The 21,731-nt window shown below is 44.7% G+C and overlaps 1 protein-coding gene across 2 annotated transcripts in view; it reads left to right on the top strand.

The window, feature by feature from the left end:
* The window catches only part of sned1 (sushi, nidogen and EGF-like domains 1), a 229,237-nt gene that overhangs the window by 164,835 nt on the left and 42,671 nt on the right, over nucleotides 1-21,731 (top strand). For both annotated transcript variants that reach the window (XM_041181506.1, XM_041181515.1), the window contains exons 18-21: nucleotides 3,500-3,683; nucleotides 5,059-5,171; nucleotides 13,353-13,631; nucleotides 21,266-21,434. In XM_041181506.1, coding sequence (XP_041037440.1) covers nucleotides 3,500-3,683; nucleotides 5,059-5,171; nucleotides 13,353-13,631; nucleotides 21,266-21,434 — 745 coding nt within the window. The remainder of the gene's footprint in view (nucleotides 1-3,499; nucleotides 3,684-5,058; nucleotides 5,172-13,352; nucleotides 13,632-21,265; nucleotides 21,435-21,731) is intronic.

The following is a 21,731-nucleotide window of genomic DNA, read 5'->3' on the forward strand; positions in this document are numbered from 1 at the left end:
CCACAAAACTAAACCCTAAAGCGCTGTTTACTTTAGAACAATTATATCATTTGTGGCTTTCAGTAGATGCAGCTTCACTGTAACAGAATATATTGTTCATTATATAATATAAACTGTTTCTATTAAATGACATATGATCCAACTGGCTGCAAGCATCACCATGAGAGATTCACTAATGTATTTGTGTAATTGTGGTGCTGTGTCAGCTTGGGAGCAAGTTCAAGTCCATACCTGGAACACTGCCAAGGCCACAAATGATCAAATCTAAGCCTCATGTTTAATGGCAAATATTTGTCTGAAACTAATTTTCTCTGCTGTCTTAATGCATAACAGAATACACAAAATGCAACTCGTCATGTCCATGGGACACACCCCTGTTAATTCGGTGAACATCCATCGAGCAAAGGAAGAAGCTGGAGCCAGTCTGTCTTCAACATAGGTTATTCACAAAACTCAGCAGGACAAAAGTCCAGACTACTTTTCCCTTCCACATAGTTTCCCCACACTGGTTCTCATCCATGTGCCCTAACCTTTCCCCAATTAATATCAGCCGCTCTTAATCACAACCAGACTATGCACGCAATTGTCATCACATTTGCAACATTAGCACACCCTATGTTTCGATTCTAGGGGATTTTCTCAATATGTAGATGTATATCATTAGGTAATGAGGAACATTATACTGAGAGCCAGTGAATATCTCTGTGGGATACTGGTTTCTTCAATTATTATGCTTTGCTGGGTACGTGTGTTCATGAGGGACAATCTTTGAAGGGTCTGTTTTATTCCCAAAGACAAAGTTGCTTTTAAAGTCGACAAATACAACCACAACAACAACTTGTATTTATAAAGTGCCTTTAACACAATAAAGAATCACAAGGCACTTAACTGGAGTGCTTTCCAACAAAATTTGACACTAAGCCACGTGAAATAATGAGGAGGTGGACCAAAGGCTTAGATAACACAATAGATTTTAAGGAGCATCTTAAAGGAGAAAAGACAATCTGAGAGGTTTAGGAAGGCAATTCTAGAATTTAAGGCCTTGGCAGCTGAAGGCAAGGTCACCATTGGTGGAGTGATTCAAACCGGGTATGCTGATGAGGCCAGGATTGGAGAAGTGCAGTTATCTCAGGAGGCTGTGGGACTGGAGGAGCAAGGCCACGAAGAGATTTGAAATCAAGGATGGGAATTTTAAAGTTGAGGCATTGCTTAACCAGGAGCCAGTGTAGGTCAGTGAGCACAGAGGTGATAAGTGAACAGGATTTGGTGCAGGTTATGGCACAGGCAGAGTTTTGGGTGACCTCAAGTTTATGGAGGATAGAACATGAGAGGCCGGCCAGGAGTGAATTGGAATAGTCAACTCTAGTGCTAACAAAGACATGGATGAGGTTTTCAGCAGATAATGAGCTGAAGCAGGGGCGGAGTTGGACAATTTTAGGAAATAGGTGGTCTTAGTGATGGCGTGAATATGTGGAAGGAAACTCATCATATGGCATCAACATTGCATACCATCTGCTTCAGACTCAGACTGTTGCCAGGGAGGAGAATTGAGTTGGCGGTTAGGGAGTGGAGTTTCTGGCAGCGGATTGAAGACAATGGCTTTGGTCTTTCCAATACTTAGTTGGTGGAAATTTCTGCTCATCCAGCATCAGATATCAGACAAGCACTGACACCTTTAGAGATGGTGAAGAGGTGATTGTGAGGAACAGCTGGATGTCATCAACATACATATGAAACTAATACTGTGTTTTTGGATCATGTTGCCAAGGAACAGCATGTAGATGAGCAATAGGAGAGGGCCAAGGATTGATTCTTGGGGGACCCAAGAGGTAATGGTGCATTTCAGGAAGAGAAGTTTTAACCGGATAATAACGGAAACAGACATATGCAGTCACATATCTAGACCATGGTAGAGAGGCATTGGAGGAGGATGGCACAGTCGACCATGCCAAACGCTGCAGACCAGTTGAGAAGGATGAGGAAGGATAGTTTACCTTTGTCACAGTCACATAGGATGACAATTGTATCCTTGATAAGAACCATTTTGGGCAGGGGTGGAAACCTGATTGGAGGAATTCAAGCGCAGAGTTCTGGGAAAGATGGCACAGATTTTGGAGGGGACAACACATTCAAGGACTTTGGTCATGAAAGGGAGGTTGGAATTGGCTTGTTTGCAAGGACAGTGAGGTCAAGGGTTAGTTTTTTGAGGAAAGGGCTAATGACAGCAGCTCGGAAGCAGAAGCATACGGTACCTGTGGAAAGAGAATGTTAACAATATCAGCCAGGAGGGGAAGTTTGGCAGTCAGCTGTTTAGTGGGAATAGGATTGATGGAGCAGGAGGTTGGTTTCATGGACAAGTTGAGTTCGGCGAGGGCATGAGGGGAGATAGGAGAGAAACTAGGCTTAAGGTCTAGGGTGGGAGAGAGCTTTAGATGGAATCTTGAAATCTTCTTTGGATTCTTTGACAAGCCTCTAAACAGAAGTACACAATTCAGGGCACTGTGATATCTGACCTCACATAATTTACTTTAAATGACTCACTCAAAAGCTTATGATAAGAACCACAGAGAACTCCCTTTTCTTGCCTCGTAGTCGCCTGTGCCTTTTTGTTTCTCATATTCGCCTACAGTTAAATCTGACCAAAGATTTTAACCTGTATGCATTGTTCTGGCTACTGCATGCCTTAAAATTTGATGGGAGGAAGTGGTGGACACCTCAATTAAAGAGACATTATTATTCCCACAATTAGAGGGAGAGCCAATGTTGAGGCAAAACTGAAACCTTAAGCTCCATCTGATGTTTCTCCCTCCTCCACCCCTCTTCTCACAGTTTGGGATTTCTGAGACCAATTTTTAAAATATTCTTTCATAGGATGTGAGTGGCGCTGGTGAGGTCAGTAGTTGTTGCCCATCCTTGATTGCCCTTGAACTGAGTGGCTTGCCACACCATTTCACAGGGCAATTAAGAGTCAACCACATTGCTGTGAGTCTGGAGTCACACGTAGGTCAGACCAGGTAAGATGAACAAATTTCCTTCCCTAAAGGACATTGGTAAACCAAATGGGTTTTTACACTAATTGATGGTAGTTTCATGGTTACTATCACTGAGACCAATTTTCAATTCCAGATTTATTAATTGAATTTAAATTCTACCAGCTGCCATGGTGGGATTTGAAACCTTGTCCCCAGTGCATTAGCCTCGGCCTCTGGATTACTACTCCAGTGAAATTGCTGTCATTGGATGCATGGTAGCCACATTAACTGTTAACCTCTCTTTATCTTTCAGATGCTGACTGGCCCTTCTGTGTACCTCCATTTTTCTGTTTCTAATTCACTGTGATTCATTCCTACCTCCTGTGCTGCTCCATCCCATCAGTACCTCCACAGGGGTAGCCTGAATCAGAGTTGGGGGAGGGGGGGGGGGGGGGGGGGGGTGGGCAGCATAATGCCCCTTATGGTGTAAGGCTCCAAGTGATGGTGATTTCTCTTCTTCCCTCCAGAACCTGGTCCTATTGGAAACCTGTCAGTGGCGAATGTCACTGCCTCCAGCATATCCGTCACCTGGTCTTTGCAGAGCGCAAAACAGTCGATTATCAGCGCTATCCGGCTCTCTCTGAAGTCTTCTGACTCAGCTGGAGAAATGACAGTTCTGCTGGCGCCAAATCTCACGCACTACACCTTTCGGTAAGTAATGAACCCCCACTTCCCATCAATGTGTCCCTGCCCCACTAATTTCACCCACCGCCCCCATAATCAGGCTGAGGGGAGTATTCACTGGTGTAATATTTCCCCCAGCTCCAGATGTCAGTGAGGTATATTTCCACAAATGTACTCATAATTACCAAGCAGCTACTGCCCAATGGGAACTTTCTTCATCAGCCTTAGCCGGGACTAGGCTTTGGATTCTGCAGTTGAACACAGTGTCCCAGAGCTCTTGGTGGTTGGAGGTAGGGGAGCAGTGCGGGTTTGTGAAGTGAGGCTATCAGTGGGATAGCCGGAGGGGGGAATTAGCCATGGTTCTCATTGCTGATTAATGTTCAGTGACGTTGGCTGGTCAGTTTGCGTGCTGACATGAGGCTGGATTTTACCAGTCCTTTAGAGGTGAGCTGGGCGGCAGGGGGGCTCACAAAATAGTGAAGAAAGGCAGGGGTGGGAGTGCCCATTATCTTCCTGCTGCCCTGGCATTCTGCCAGCAGCAGGGAAGCTGGAGCACGGCCCTTCCGCCCTGAGGCCAGCCATTTTAGTGTCCAGTTAGGGGCTTCTTCCCATTGGCAGTGGCATTTTATCAGTGGTGGGTAGCCCCTCCCCCAAATGGGGAGACTGGCTGATGAACCCTGCCGGCCTCCCTGGGGGATGGTGAGGTCCTCCTAATTGGATACTCTGTGGACCCTATAGGGCTCCCCAGTGGCAATGGCTGCTCCTGTGGCAACAGCCCACACCTACCCTCACCAATGCCACCTCCACACCCCCCCCCCAACTCCCGCCACCCCACCTCACTGCCTGACTGGCCCTGTCAACCCTCAACCTCATTCATCATGTTGCGAGGGCAGAGTCCTCTTGGCTGGGCGCAGTCCTCGCAGTGGCCACCTCTCCCAGTCAAGCTCCTGGCATTGAAGAGCTGCCCACACTCTGATTGGCCACAGCTCTTGGGGGCAAGAACCTTTCAATGGGATGGGTGCCTCGATGGCAGCTAATTAGCTGCTGCTTGGGCCTAAAAGGCCTCTGAGCCCCCCCAACCAGCCATGGTGGGATTGCCCCCTGCTTTCCGGCCCATTATCAGGCCCCTCCCCGTTGCCCTGATAAAATCCAACCTATGTGAGGATATGATTGTATTTTAACAGTGACGTGGCCATAATTGAGTAGCACTACACAGGGCCAATTGTGCCAAATGGCCATTTGGACATGGTACCCTCTGTGCCTGTGCAACAGTATCCCAAAATTGCTCAGCACTCAAGATAGTTGGGGTGAGTGGTGGGCCGGGGGCATAGGGCAGTTGATGGTCAAACTGAAGTCTTTTAAAGTAATGAATTATTTGCTTTCCTTTCTTGTTTACCTGCAGTGACCTTTCTCCAGGAGAACTTTATACAGTAGAAGCCATGCCACAGATGAGTTTTGAGGCTCAGGAGGGCCTTTTGGAGGGTCTCACAGCTCCACCCCTGCCTGTGTGGACACGTAGGTTCTGATCCTCTCTGAAGCATTGTATATAAGTTCACACCTCATTGCACCTGCAAGGATCTAAGGGTCACAGCAGTTAGGCTTTGACAGCAGGTTAAGTGGGAAATCATTCGTCAGGTAGCTGGATCCATTGCCCACTCAATTTAAGTGGACAGATGTTTGTTGTAACAAAAACAGAATTACCTGGAAAAACTCAGCAGGTCTGGCAGCATCGGCGGAGAAGAAAAGAGTTGACGTTTCGAGTCCTCATGACCCTTCGACAGAACTTGAGTTCGAGTCCAGGAAAGAGCTGAAATATAAGCTGGTTTAAGGTGTGTGTGTGGGGGGCGGAGAGATAGAGAGACAGAGAGGTGGAGGGGGTTGGTGTGGTTGTAGCGACAAACAAGCAGTGATAGAAGCAGATCATCAAAAGATGTCAACAACAATAGTACAATAGAACACATAGGTGTTAAAGTTAAAAGTTGGTGATATTATCTAAACGAATGTGCTAATTAAGAATGGATGGTAGGGCACTCAAGGTATAGCTCTAGTGGTTTTTTTTTTATTTTATATAATGGAAATAGGTGGGAAAAGGAAAATCTTTATAATTTATTGGGAAAAAAAAAGGGGGGAAACAGAAAGGGGGTGGGGATGGGGGAGGGGACTCACGACCTAAAGTTGTTGAATTCAATATTCAGTCCGGAAGGCTGTAAAGTCCCTAGTCGGAAGATGAGGTGTTGTTCCTCCAGTTTGCGTTGGGCTTCACTGGAACAATGCAGCAAGCCAAGGACAGACATGTGGGCAAGAGAGCAGGGTGGAGTGTTAAAATGGCAAGCAACAGGGAGGTTTGGGTCATTCTTGCGGACAGACCGCAGGTGTTCTGCAAAGCGGTCGCCCAGTTTACGTTTGGTCTCTCCAATGTAGAGGAGACCACATTGGGAGCAACGAATGCAGTAGACTAAGTTGGGGGAAATGCAAGTGAAATGCTGCTTCACTTGAAAGGAGTGTTTGGGTCCTTGGACGGTGAGGAGAGAGGAAGTGAAGGGGCAGGTGTTGCATCTTTTGCGTGGGCAAGGGGTTGTGCCATAGGAGGGGGTTGAGGAGTAGGGGGTGATGGAGGAGTGGACCAGGGTGTCCCGGAGGGAGCGATCCCTACGGAATGCCGATAAGGGGGGTGAAGGGAAGATGTGTTTGGTAGTGGCATCATGCTGGAGTTGGCGGAAATGGCGGAGGATGATCCTTTGAATGCGGAGGCTGGTGGGGTGATAAGTGAGGACAAGGGGGACCCTATCATGTTTCTGGGAGGGAGGAGAAGGAGTGAGGGCGGATGCGCGGGAGATGGGCCGGACACGGTTGAGGGCCCTGTCAACGACCGTGGGTGGAAAACCTCGGTTAAGGAAGAAGGAGGACATGTCAGAGGAACTGTTTTTGAATGTAGCATCATCGGAACAGATGCGACAGAGGCGAAGGAACTGAGAGAATGGGATGGAGTCCTTACAGGAAGTGGGGTGTGAGGAGCTGTAGTCGAGATAGCTGTGGGTGTCGGTGGGTTTGTAATGGATATTGGTGGACAGTCTATCACCAGAGATTGAGACAGAGAGGTCAAGGAAGGGAAGGGAAGTGTCAGAGATGGACCACGTGAAAATGATGGAGGGGTGGAGATTGGAAGCAAAATTAATAAATTTTTCCAAGTCCTGACGAGAGCATGAAGCAGCACCAAAGTAATCATCGATGTACCGGAGAAAGAGTTGTGGAAGGGGGCCGGAGTAGGACTGCAACAAGGAATGTTCCACATACCCCATAAAGAGACAGGCATAGCTGGCCCCAGCTATGCCTGTCTCTTTATGGGGTATGTGGAACATTCCTTGTTGCAGTCCTACTCCGGCCCCCTTCCACAACTCTTTCTCCGGTACATCGATGATTACTTTGGTGCTGCTTCATGCTCTCGTCAGGACTTGGAAAAATTTATTAATTTTGCTTCCAATCTCCACCCCTCCATCATTTTCACGTGGTCCATCTCTGACACTTCCCTTCCCTTCCTTGACCTCTCTGTCTCAATCTCTGGTGATAGACTGTCCACCAATATCCATTACAAACCCACCGACACCCACAGCTATCTCGACTACAGCTCCTCACACCCCACTTCCTGTAAGGACTCCATCCCATTCTCTCAGTTCCTTCGCCTCCGTCGCATCTGTTCCGATGATGCTACATTCAAAAACAGTTCCTCTGACATGTCCTCCTTCCTCCTTAACCGAGGTTTTCCACCCACGGTCGTTGACAGGGCCCTCAACCGTGTCCGGCCCATCTCCCGCGCATCCGCCCTCACTCCTTCTCCTCCCTCCCAGAAACATGATAGGGTCCCCCTTGTCCTCACTTATCACCCCACCAGCCTCCGCATTCAAAGGATCATCCTCCGCCATTTCCGCCAACTCCAGCATGATGCCACTACCAAACACATCTTCCCTTCACCCCCCTTATCGGCATTCCGTAGGGATCGCTCCCTCCGGGACACCCTGGTCCACTCCTCCATCACCCCCTACTCCTCAACCCCCTCCTATGGCACAACCCCTTGCCCACGCAAAAGATGCAACACCTGCCCCTTCACTTCCTCTCTCCTCACCGTCCAAGGACCCAAACACTCCTTTCAAGTGAAGCAGCATTTCACTTGCATTTCCCCCAACTTAGTCTACTGCATTCGTTGCTCCCAATGTGGTCTCCTCTACATTGGAGAGACCAAACGTAAACTGGGCGACCGCTTTGCAGAACACCTGCGGTCTGTCCGCAAGAATGACCCAAACCTCCCTGTTGCTTGCCATTTTAACACTCCACCCTGCTCTCTTGCCCACATGTCTGTCCTTGGCTTGCTGCATTGTTCCAGTGAAGCCCAACGCAAACTGGAGGAACAACACCTCATCTTCCGACTAGGGACTTTACAGCCTTCCGGACTGAATATTGAATTCAACAACTTTAGGTCGTGAGTCCCCTCCCCCATCCCCACCCCCTTTCTGTTTCCCCCCTTTTTTTTTTCCCAATAAATTATAAAGATTTTCCTTTTCCCACCTATTTCCATTATATAAAATAAAAAAAAAACCCACTAGAGCTATACCTTGAGTGCCCTACCATCCATTCTTAATTAGCACATTCGTTTAGATAATATCACCAACTTTTAACTTTAACACCTATGTGTTCTATTGTACTATTGTTGTTGACATCTTTTGATGATCTGCTTCTATCACTGCTTGTTTGTCGCTACAACCACACCAACCCCCTCCACCTCTCTGTCTCTCTATCTCTCCGCCCCCCACACACACACCTTAAACCAGCTTATATTTCAGCTCTTTCCTGGACTCGAACTCAAGTTCTGTCGAAGGGTCATGAGGACTCGAAACGTCAACTCTTTTCTTCTCCGCCGATGCTGCCAGACCTGCTGAGTTTTTCCAGGTAATTCTGTTTTTGTTTTGGATTTCCAGCATCCGCAGTTTTTTTGTTTTTTTTTTTGTTTTTTTTTGTTTTTTTCTCAGATGTTTGTTGTATGTCAGCCCTTTGTTGTCTTTTGTAAATGCTTCATAACTCCTCTTGGAAGAGTATAAGAAATAAAAGCAGGGCTGGCTAGGCCGTGAGGCCCCTCTAGTCTGCTCCACCATTCAGTAGGATCATAGCTAAACTTACACAGTTTTATGGCTAGTGCTTCATGTTTAAGGTTTTGTGCTTTTTTTATTCATTCATGGGACATGAGAGTCGCTGCCAAGGCCAACATTTATTGCCCATCCCTATGATGGCGTACCTCCAAGTAAGAACAAACTGGTAAGATTTCCTTTGTCTTTCTGCATCAGGAAACCTTTTGTCCAAGTCCCCTGTGCATATTTTGCTTGTTGACTAAGCAAGGTGTGAGACCAAACAGTGGGAATTCTACTGACTGTGTCCGATCTTTATCCCTCTACTGGCAGCTTTTCCCCCTCCCCCCTGACATGTGACTGAGATCACGGATTCACTGGGAGAAGTTTGATGAGTGAGAATTTGTTGTATTCCTCCACACACATAGGCTTTATGATCAGATTTATGAGAATGATAACTGGAGCACAGGGAAATTAGTTCTGTGGAATGACTAGAGAAACTGGGATTGTTCTTATTAAGGCAGTGAAGGTTATGGGGAGACTGAATAGGTGTTTAAAATTCTGATGGGATGTAATGAAATATTTAAGAAGAAACTGTTTATGCTGATGGGAAGATTAATAACCAGAGGATACAGATTTATGATCATTAGCAGAGAAAAAACAACAGGGAAGATTATACTTTTTTATGTAGTGAGTTATGATGACTTGGAATATTGCCTGAAGGAGTGGCAGAAGCAGGTTCACTAAGAACATTTTAAAGGGAATTGGATATATATTTGAAAAGGAAGAGCGTAGAAAGCTATTGGGAACCAGTAAGGTGTAGGAATAATTGGAGAGACAGCACAGTGAGCTGAATGGCCTTCTTCTATGCTGCACAATTCTATATTACCCTGTGCTCCAGCTATTCCAGTGCAAAGCCCCACCCACTAGGATTCTTCTGCACAGATGGTCACACGAAGGCCTTGCACACTAGTGAGCTGTGTTGTTGGCTGTCTCCAATGTGCTGGGGCTAATTGTGTTTTGTATCCTGAAGTTGAACATAATAGATATCTTTGGACCACACAAGGTTGAAAGCTTAAGCCCCACTCTTGTACTTGAGCACATTATTCATGCTGACCCATCAGTGTAATACTAAATGATTGATGCATTGTCTTTGGATGCAACTTTAAACCTCATCCACTTTTTTGGGTAAACGCTGAAGATCTCATAGAATGATTTGAAGAAATGCAGGACATTATGATCAACATTTCTCAACTAATCACACCAAAAACACATTAATTGGTCATTCATCTTCCTTTTTTCTTGTGGTGCAAAATGGAGGTCACATTTGCTTTAACAGCAATTGATTAGTTTTATACATTTTGTAAATTTGTTTGAGACAATAAGGTAATATATAAACTTAAGTCATTTGTTTGCTTCATACATTAGGCAACTTGTGTCTTTCTTTTTTTTTCCTTCCTTCTCTCCCTTGTCACCTTTTTCTTTTCCTTTCCTTTCAATTTGTGTTTGACAAATTCATTAGAGTTTTTCTGAGGATATAACTAGCAGCATAGGTAAAGGGGAATCAGTTGATGTAGCATATTTGGATTTCCAAAAGGGATTCAATAACGTGCCACACAAGAGGTAAGATAAGGGCTCATGGAGTTGGGGGTAAGATATTGGCATGGATAGAGAATTGGTTAACAGACAAGAAGCAAAGAGTAGGAATAAACAGGGAATTTTTCAAGTTGGCAGGCTGTGAGTAATGGAGTGCCGCAAGGATCAGTGCTGGGGCCTCAGCTATTTACAATCTATATTAATAACTTAGCTGAAGAGACAGAGAGTAGTGCATCTAAGTTTGCTGAATGCAAACTGTGAGGAGGACACAAAGAGGCTACAAAGAGAAATAGACAGGTAAATGTGTGGGAAACAAATGGCAGATAGTGTGTGATGTGGAGAAGTGTGAAGTTATTCACTTTGGTAGTAAGGATAGAAAAGAAGAATATTTTTTAAAAAGCATGAAACGTATAAATATTAATGTTCTGAGGGACTTGTGTGCACTCATACAAGGAACACTGAAAGCTAGTATGCCGGTACAGCAAGCAATTAGGAAGGCAAATGGTGTGTTGGCTTTTATTGCAAGAGGATTGGAGTACAAGAATAAAGAAGTCCTGTTATAATTGTACGAGGCTTTAGTGAGACCACACTTGAATACTGTGTGCAGTTTTGGTCTCCATAGTTACTTGCATTGAAAGTGGCAGAGAGAAGGTTCACTGAGTTGATCCCTGGGATGGGAGGGTTGTCCTGTGATGAGTGGCTGAGTAAATTGGGTCTATGCTCTCTGGAGCTTCGAAGAATGGGAGGTGATTTCATTGAAACCTACAAAATTCTGAAGGAACTTCACAGGGTAGATTCTGAGAGGTTGTTTCCCCTGGCTGGGGAATCTAGAAAATGGGAGCACAGTCACAGGATTAGGGGCTGATCATTTAGAACCAAGCTGGGGAGAAATTTCTTCACTCAAGTGTTGTGAATCTTTGGAATTCTGTACCCCAAAAGAGTTGTGGATGCTCCATCATTCAATATATTTAAGGCTGAGATAAACAGATTTTCGGTCTCTCAGAGAATCAGGAGATATGGGGAGTGGGTGGGAAAATGGACTTGAAGCTGAAGATTGGCCAAGATCATATAGAATGGTGGGGCAGACATGTCAGGTCATATGGTCTTCTCCCGCTCCTATTTCTTGTGTTTGTACGTTCTTATTATCCTCTTTTGCTGCCTTTCATTCTATCTGTTATTTTGTTTGTCAGTCTCTCCCTCTATATTTCTCTGTCTGTCTCTCTGCCTCTATTTTTCTGCCTCTTTCTGCCTGTTTGTCTGTCTCTCACTCTTGCTCTCTCACTCTCTTTCTGCCTCTGCAACACAGCCAGAGAAATGTCCTATGTCCTGGAGCCTTTTGGTTCCTCCTCCTTCCCAAGAAAGATGTAAACTTATAAGCAAAATACTGCAGTTGCTGAAAATCTGAAAGAGAAACAGAAAATGCTGGAATACCCAGAAGGTCAGACTGCATCTGTAGAGAGCAAACAGGGTTAACATGTGACCTTCCATCAGAACTGGGAAAAGTTAGAAATGTAGCTGGTTTTAATTAAATTTGATCAATTAAAATGAATTACTTAAGCAATCAAGTGGGGGAGGGCACTGTGATCGGGCAGAAGTTAGGGGACATTAAATGACAGAGGAGTTTGTGGGGCAGAGCAAAGGAAACAAAATGGACTTAAGGCCTTTTGGACTCAAGCTTTGATCGCCAAACCCCCCCCCCCACCCCCCCCAACCCCCCAATGAATTTTGTTTCCTTTTTTTTGCAAACCTTAATCTTGTCTTAATCTTAATCTTGTTTTTGCTTTCAGGTGGCAGCTGTTCATTGTTCTACTATTCACACTTCCTGTGGACATTCCTTTTGCTTCTTATCCCTTTACTACTCTCTTTGGCTCTGCTCCACCAATTCTTTTGTCAGTTGATTTCCCCCATCTCCTGCCCTATCACAGACCTACACTTTTGTCCTTTTTTCACCCCCCAGCCCCCCATTTTACCTGCCCAAATGACATTCTAACTTTTCCCAGTTCTGACGTAAGGGGGTTACGACCTGAAACGTTAATTCTGTTTTTTTCTTGCCACAGATATTTCCAAGATGTAAACTCAGGAGCTTGGTGATAGTCATGCTACGACTAACAATGGAGCCTGATTTTCTGATTGTCAGTGGCAGGAGTACAGCTCCCCATGGCCGGCTGTGTGCAGGCTATAAAAATGAGTGTTCTGGGAATAAAGAGCAGAATTTTACGTTCCCCCACTGGCAGGTTTGCAGACCGGGGGGCCGGTAAAATTCCCCGGATGGCTTTCCTGCCAGGCTCCTGCCTGTGCCGACCTCTCCACAATTTTAATGTGCGATGGGAGAGGCTGAGGATGGCTTGCCCCAATTGTCCCTTTTGAGGCCCTTAAATGGCCAATTAATGACCACTTAAGGACCGTTTCCTGCCCAGCCTCAATTTTCAGGCTGGTGGGAGGAGTTCCGTGTCATGGGGGAAGCCGAAAGAGGGACCCTGCTCAGGCCTTGGGCTGGAAGAGGGGGGAGTTCAGTGCCTACATCATCAACTTCCTTTCAACATCACCGCCACCACCTTCCCCCAGCCCCCCATCCCCCTTACAAAATATGCTTCCTGTGGGCGCTTGCTTCCCCCACTGGCTTCCCCACTAACACCCCTAACCCCCTCCTGTCCACGCCGCTCTGACCACAGCTCCCCTCCCATCCTGGGACCCCAACTCTTACCTGGTCCTGGAATCCCAGGACTTAGACTCTAGAGATTGCTTTCACTCCCAGTCCTGTTCACCGCAGATCCTGAAGCTTGGCCGCCAGCTCTCTGAGGGAGGACTTCCTCCCGAGTGAGGGGCAGAAATCCCATCTCTGTGCAATTAACGTTTAAATGGCTGCCGGGTAGCCAGTCTCGGCAGCTTTGCATTCTCCACTCACTTTTCAGGTGGCAAACCCTGCTATCTTATAAAACCTGGCCAAAGTAGCTAACGAAAAGCTCACCGTGTCTTTCTGCCACAGGACCACTGCCTCCTCAGAACCTTGTACTGGCTGCTGCCACAACAACTACAGCAAAGCTGCGCTGGGACAACCGCCTGACTGGCTCCAGCAATGGTTACGTCATCAATATCACAACCAGCCGTGACATGAAAAGCCGCTACATTCCTAATGGAAAGTTAAACGCATACACGCTGCGTGACCTGGAGCCAGGGCACAGGTACAAGCTGGCACTAATGGCGGTGCAGGATACGGAGAGAGGACAACTGGTTAGTGACCCTGCACATCTAACCATCAGCACTTGTAAGTATAAGGAGCCAGAATATGGGAGCATTCAATGATTAAACTGAGGATGTAGTTACAAAGATACTACCTAGGGAGGGGTGTTTTAGAGAGAGGACATGCTAGGGATAGGTGGCAACAGGAAGATATAGATTGAGGAGGGAGGTGGATAAAGAGGGGACATGCACTAGGGAGGGAGGTACAGGAGAATGAGTGGATATAGATTGGGGGAAGGTGAGGGCTGAGAATGGATATTAATCAGGGAATGCAGGAGTTAGAGAGTGGATACAAACTGGGAAAAGGAAGAGATAAAAAGAGGGTTCAGATCTGTGAAGTGAGATGGGGGTAAGACAACATAGAGATGTGGGAGGTAAGGTGATAGAGGAAGGATAGAGGCTGGGAAAGGGAGATGCTGGAGAGGACATGCAAGCAGGGAGGTGAAAGAAAGAGATACATACTGGGGAGGGATAAGAGAGAATATACACCAAGAAGGAAGGCTGACAAGCAGATACAGGCTGAGGAGTGGATGGGATAGAGACTGGCAGGTGTTGTAATATGGCTTTCAGGATATCAGCATGACATCACTAGAAGAGAAATCTGTCATGTGATTCAGTCTGAGTTTCACTTTTGCTTTGAGCAGAACACAAACACAGCACTGATGTCTTCAAGCTTTATACCGATGTCTAACTGTTCCCATGTGCCTATTCTTAATAAGTGAACCCACAACATGTTTACCAAATCCCAAATGAGCAATTAGCGATAAAAGCAGAATACTGCAGATGATGGAAATCTGAAATAAAAAGAGAAAATGCTGGAAAAACTCAGCAGGTCCGACAACATCTGTGGAGAGAGAAACGGAGCTAATGTTTCAAGTCTGTATGACCCTTCTTCAGCTGAAGAAGGGTCTTACAGACTCAAAACGTTAACCTTGGGCTTATTTATGTACAAGACACAAGGCTCCAATCGCTCATAAGGGATTTGGGTAAATATGTTGTGGGTTCATTTATTAAGACTAGGTTCTTGAGAACAGTTCTACATAGGTATAAAGCTTGAAGGCATCAGAGCTATGTGTGTGCTCTGCTCAAAGCAAAAGTGAAACAAAGACTGGATCACATGACATTTCTCTTCCTGTGATGTCAAGCTGATATCCCTTAAAGGCATATTGCAACATCCCCCTTTTTTTTTAAAGATGCTTTCCCACCTTTGAAAGAAGTAAGACTATTCATAATATATGTTCATGTTTAGTTACCATTACATAAGTGCATAGAGCTGAATAATCTATGGGAAAAATGTTCCTCCCGTCGGTGGTGGGGGTGTGGGGAAGTGCAGGAGTGGGCTTGGGCGCGGGAGCTCCAGTTGACGCCCCCAATCGGAGGTGTGCCACCATTTTATGCGGGCAAGCCAATCAAGGCCCACCCAGCGTGACGTCCGCCAGGAAGCGCTATGCGCTCCCTGTGCGGCTGGGGCGGGATTCCCTCAGCCAAGAGTGCACTCTTTCGCACATGTATGTGAAAGAGAGCAATCATCTCCCTGACGCTAAGTACTGCCTCAGAAAGATTGGCCCTGAAATAAAATTTGCAATAAAAATGATAGAAAAATTTCCCTGACATGTCCCCTCATTGTCACATGAGGGGACATGTCCATAACTTTAACTGAAACCTTTATTAAAAATTTAAATACCCTCATGAAACCTCATCCTGCCTGTGGATAAGGTTTCATGCTTTCTCTGAAGCCCGCCAGGACTCCCGGCTTTAAGGTTGATCAGGTAGTTCCATTAACGATCTTAATTAGTTTCTCAATGGCCTCAATAGGCTGTTGACAGGTTACTGGGCACGCAGCTGACTCGGCTGCACCCCCGCCGACCTGAAAATGGAAATGACATGGGGTGATGTCGGGTGGAACTCCTGACGTCTTCCTGCGTCATTTCATGCGTCGGCGAGCGGGGCTCGCCCCTGCTCACCGACCAGGAGATTCTGCCCTATGAGTCTCTGAAGCGTAAAGGTAATCTGCTGTATGCCCAGACCTTGTGAAAGTAACCCTCTCTGGAGGTTTCTTTAATTGCTCACAGTGATCTGTGGGCTTGCCATTCTTGGATGTTCTTGCAGGTTGCATTTGGGATCTTGTCCTAGATGCAGTAGAGCTGTATGGTGGTTGAGGAGCTGAAATTGTTCTGATTTGCCCTCAGTTACACCTCACTGATGTGCCTTTTTGTGTAGAATCCTTATAGGACCTTGGTTCTGAATGGACCCTTGTCAGCTTGGCCGGTTGCCAACTACCTTCTGTAGGATCCTGGATGTGAACTTGTTGCCCCAACTGTAAACCTGGCAATGCTGAACCCGCATTTTTATCGTGCACCTTGGTCATCTTCTCTTATAGTTTTAAAGTTGCTGTCTAGCTCCTGAGAGAGTAAAATGGGTAAGAGTAGGTAAGTTGTATGCACTAGTCTGTCAAACATGACTTTGCCAGTGATGAAACAGCTGCACTTAAATGCAATGTGTGGATTTTGTTTGGTTGGTCTACATTTGAGGATTAGGGATTTCACCGTGTGAATCATTTGTTCAGTTAGGCCGTTAGATCTTTGATAATGAGGAGAAGAAGTAGTGTGATCGATATTCCACTTTTCGGACATATCCTGAAATGGCTTACCAATAAATTGTGGACTGTTATCTAATGATTTCTCTCAGCATGCTAAATAGACTGAAAAGAGCACTTAGAATCTGCGTGACAGTTGTACTTGATATATTAAGAATTGCCTCATAATGAGGCACTTGATAAAGTAGTTGATGATGACAATGAAGTCAGTGCCATGGACATGAAAGAGGTCGGATGTGATTTTGGGCCTCTGATGGGTAGGAACTACATGTGGAATCAATGGTGCTTTGTGCTGACTTGGAATATGCTCTTGACATACCTCACACTGCTTGACGACAGCGTCAATGTCATTGTCCTTATCTGGCCAATAGACTGTCTCACTTGCGAGTCTTCTCATCCAGTCTATGCCCATGTGTAAGTGATGCAGTTGTTGAAGAATATCAGCCCCAAAGATTCCATATGATGACCTGCCTACCATTAAAAATGACTCACCGGATGATGCCTAGCTCATTTCAGTAAGGCCAAAATGGTTTCATGTGTTCGTGAACATGCTGAATTGAATGAGGCCATCCTTCAATAATGGTTTACCACAGTTTTGATAGCATAGAATCTTTCACCGTTTCTTCTTGTATATTCTGGCATTTGCATTCCACAAAATGCACCAGATCAATTTGGAGAACATCTTCAAGTTCGATGTCAATGAGGTCAACTTGTAAATGTAAGGATATATCTTCTGTTTTCACTGGGTTAGGCAATCTGTGATCATCAAGTTATCTGGCTTGTACCTGATTTCACAGTCATAACCTTGAATCTATACGAAGAGATGTTGCAATCTTGGTGGTGCACTGGGCAATGGATTTTGCCAAATCATCTCTAGTGGCTTATGGTCGGTCTCTATCACAAATTGTTTGCCAAAGAAATAGGTATGGAAATGCTTGATTCCAGACATTAAAGCTAATGTTTCCTGCTCAATGCAGTAGCAATAAGGCTGCATTCGGTTTGTCTTTCTGTAGTATGCATTCTCCCAGATTTTCCTCTGAGGCATCTATCTCCAGGGTGGTTCTGATAATGACTGCTTCAGTGCTTTGAAGAGGTATTTTGTAAGGACAAAAAGTTTCAAATTAGTGGGTTTCGCCATGGCCTTCCATGTCTTTTAGAATTCGCAGGGGTAGTATGTTGGCACTTGCCCCGTGTCAATAACAAACAGTTACAAACTTTCTGAGGGCATATAATTTTAACCTTGGCAAACACTTTGGACAGTATGCTGGCACCACTGTTTTCCACGAGATTGAATGTGTGAAACGTGTCTACCGCTCATCGTCTCTTCGTGCACACCATCATCATTTCTGTTCTCTTCTTCTGTCAATTGTAGCACGTTCAGCCTCCATAGACCTTGAATCCCAATTGTTAGGTGAATTTATATGGCTTGCTTATCTGGTCCAGAATACTTTGACAACATTGTGCTTAGCAGACCAGTGAGTACCATTCACCTACTCTTACCATTCTACTCTCTCAGAAACTAGAGAGCAACTTTTAAAACAGCACAATAAAAATGCAGGTACAGAATTTGCCAAGTTTATAGTGGTGACAAGTTTGCATTCATGATCCCAAAAAAGGTACGTCATGACGAGCTGAGGTGAAAAAGATTTGTTTAGAACCAAGGTTCTATGAAGTCATTACATACAAAGGTGAGGTGTAACCAAGGACAAATCAGATCCCTTCCAGCTTCTATTGCATCTAGACTAGATCCCAAATCCAACCAGGAACAACAGCCAAGAATGAGAATCCCATGGATCACCTTGAGCAATTAAAGAAACCTTCCAACAAGGTTACTATCGTGACCTGGGCATACCAGCAGATTACCTTTACGCTTTATAGACTCACAGATTCATCAGTTCAAGCACATATGTAATTGTAACTAAACATGAATGTGTATTATAAATAGTCATACTTCTCTGGAATGGGGGAAAGTGTCTTTAAAAAGAGAGGGGGGTGCTGTAATGTGTCTTTAAGGATATCAGCATGATGTCATTAGAAGGCATAAGTGTCATGTGATCCAGTCTTTGTTTCACTTTTGCTCTGAGCAGAACACACACAGCTCTGATATCTTCAAACTTTATACCAATGGATAACTGTTCTCATGTGCCTAGTCTTAGTGACAGGGTGGAAAAGTAGTGAGAGGGCAAAAATTGAGAGGATTGAGTGGAGGATACTGTGAGAAAACTAATTTGAGAGGGGGGGGGGATAGAGAGAGAAGATTGGAAAAGGGAGAGGGCTACAGTGAAGATACATTAGAGGAGAGGTGATGGAAACAAGAGGAAACATTACTGTTGTATTAAGGAATGTCACTCCCCTTACAGGTTCTGATTGGAATATTATGTTACTCAAGATCCTGCGTGCAGATCCGTCTTATACCAAAATGTCTTTGTTTTTAAACATTTTCCTGTATTTTGTCAAAAAGTATCTGAAGATGTTTTATTGCTAAATAACTTAATCATCTCCAACATTCTAACAACAACATTCTAACACCTTGCATTTATATAGCACCTTTAAGAGAAGTAAATGACCCATGGTGTTTCACAGGAAATGGATACAGGTTTAAATCAGTGCTTTTGGACCTGGTCTAGACCTGGGGTTCAAATTCAGCTCATGGTTGAACAGTACAAGATTGTAGATAGTCTGGTGCAGTGTGAGTGTATGGCCAGGGATGGAGCGGTGGTTGTGGTGGGAGCTGAAGACTGAGGCTTCGGTCATTCTGCTGTTGAACTGGGAGAAATTGTGGATATGCAAGGTTGGATAGATTGGCAGTTGAGTCGAGAGAAACAGTGGCTAGGTAGAGCTGGATATATCATCAGTGCGAAGGCTGAACCCCATGCCTCTGGGTGATGTTGCCAAAGGGCAGTGTTATGGCACAGCAGATGATGTGTGCCAGGAAGATCAAATCCACAAGGGAAACCTGATCACGTTATCACAACGGTTTTGCAATTTGTATTTATTTCGAGATGCATGCCCTGGATTCAGAAGTGATAAGTCCACCAAGACTTCAAAGCTAAATTAAACATTTATTAACAAAAGTAAAGATTTCAAACATATACATAGGTCTACAAATTACTACAATAATAGCTCCTAAAACCCCTAATTAATCTGGCTTCCAGTTACACCACCTTTAAGGCAACAGTAAAAAAAATAGGTTTTAAACAGATCCAGGCAAGCCAACACAAAGCCTTAGACAGTAGAATTCAAATTGGCTTTTCCCAGCTTTGGTTTCTGTAGACAGCAAGCTTAATGCACAAATGCTGGAGGCTTCTCACACTTCTGTTGGATCTTAAAATGCCTCCCCTGACACAGCCTCATTCTCCTTTATACATGTTTTCCCCTTTAATGTAAACCCCATTTTTCCCTTATGCCTTTGGAACTTAATCTTTCTCAGAATATAAATCATTTCATGGTGCTAATATTGTCAGTAACATTTGGGAAAAATAAACACACTGCTTGGCTAGGTGTAAACATCCTACCATGTCTTTGAAATGCAAACTGCCCTGATTTATCTAAAAATGCAAATTCTCCTCACCTCACATTCTAAGACTTCAGCCATGTTTACGTATTTAGAATTTCAAACCTAGCTTATTTCGCTGAGTCAAAGCTTCGAGACCAGCTGTCTCCAATTCAATTAAATTCCATATGCAGACAGAGAGAACCTATCCAAGCCCCACTATTAACCTACTTTTTCAATAAATCACAATAATATTTTCGTGACTGCAACAAGTAGATAACAAATGAAGGGAACCAAGGGTAGCTCTTTGGGAGACCCCAGCGATGCAGCGCTAGAAAAGAAAAATAAACCATCACTGGAAATACACTGCTGTTTTTAGATGGATTTGAATAGCAGCATGCCAGGTCAGTACCATGGATGATAATGGCATGGTTAACAGTCACGCAATAGGACAAGGCCACTTTCTCCTCTTAAAGCTATATTTCTAGTAGTTTAGTGAACTTTATTTTTGTCTTTTCAGTTTCCTTGTGTTTAAATGTATTTTTCTTTTGCACTTTAACCTCTCTGGTTGGATATGTATTCTGGTTGCTATTGTCAGTCTGGAAAATAACAATTTGCATTTCTATAATGCCTTTCACAACCTGAGGAAGACCCAAAGCACTTTATAGTCAATGAAGTATTTTGAAGTGTAGTCAATGTTGTAATGTAGGGCAAGGAGGATTTTTAGGAGAATTTCAGAAGGATGCCTGCCCGCCCATATCCCTGTTGACCAAGCATGCATCTCCAATGACATGTCGGAGGAGATCTGATATTGCCATTTATGCCTGTCGCAAGAGATCAAACTGCAGGTTAGGACTATGTCATTGGGATGGTATCTTTCAACATTCTTACACTTGTGTTCAAATCCGTCCCTGGCCTCGCTCCTGCTTATCTCTGTAACCTCCTCCAGTCCCTCAACCCTCCAAGAACTCTGTAATCCTTCAATTCTCGCTTTGTAAGCATCCCCCACTTTTTTCACCCTGCTATTGGCAACCTTGCTTAGGCCCCAAGCTCTGATATTCCCTCATTAAACCTCTCCACCCCTCTCTCCTCCTTTATGTGATGCTGCTTAAAACCTACATCCTTGATTGTGCTTTTTGTCACCGGTCCTAATATTTCCTTCTTTGGTTTTTGTCCGATAATGCTCCTGTGGCATGCATTGGCAAGTTTTTACTATGTCAAAAGTGCTATGTAAATACAAGGTGGTTGGCTCAGCAAAAAAGCCATTGTGAATTGTTGAAGGAGCACATGTGCAATGACAGACATATGCACAAGCCATACACCAGGTGTAAGGTTGATGACTGTGTTCTTTCAACTAGGTTTTTGCACAATGACCTAAAGTCTTATGGCCTTGGAAGTTATGACGTAGCGAGGGTTTTCATTTTCATGTTTCATTTTGAAGACATCTTAACTTCTGCCAGTTTCATGAGTGGATAGGATATCACAACTCTATCACTCTGTCCAACAGGGGCTAAGAGCTGCAAGGATCAATGAAAAGTAATGACATTAAATATCTTGTGCCTTTTGTTAGTGCAAATTCAAAGTAGCACAAAGCGAGGGGAATCACAAGGAAACTCAAATGGCAAGACAGAGCCTGGGGATCCTGGCGCGTACAACAACCAGCTGCATATCACACTACAACCTGATGATGAGGTGGAAATTAACAACGGAAGCTACGAGGACAATTCCCAAGTCATAAAGTAGGTGAAATGCATAATGCTTTAAAAATGGATCTTCTCTTGAGTCCCTTGCCTCCTATGACACCGCTGGTGCAAAGTTAGAAAATAACCTCTAAAGCGCAGCAGGACACCACCAAGGTGCAAAGGATGTAGATGCAGGAGAAAAGATGTGGCAAAAAACACTAAGGGAAGTCAGGAGTTCCACAGATTTGACACCGATGTTCATCATTGTCCACAGGTTAGAGTTACTCATTGATAAGTGGCTGCACAGAGTAGGGTCCACATTCTAAAAATAGGTTAACTGGGCCCAGACGCAGG

Source organism: Carcharodon carcharias, chromosome 2, assembly GCF_017639515.1.
Source record: "Carcharodon carcharias isolate sCarCar2 chromosome 2, sCarCar2.pri, whole genome shotgun sequence".
NCBI classification, from domain to species: domain Eukaryota; kingdom Metazoa; phylum Chordata; class Chondrichthyes; order Lamniformes; family Lamnidae; genus Carcharodon; species Carcharodon carcharias.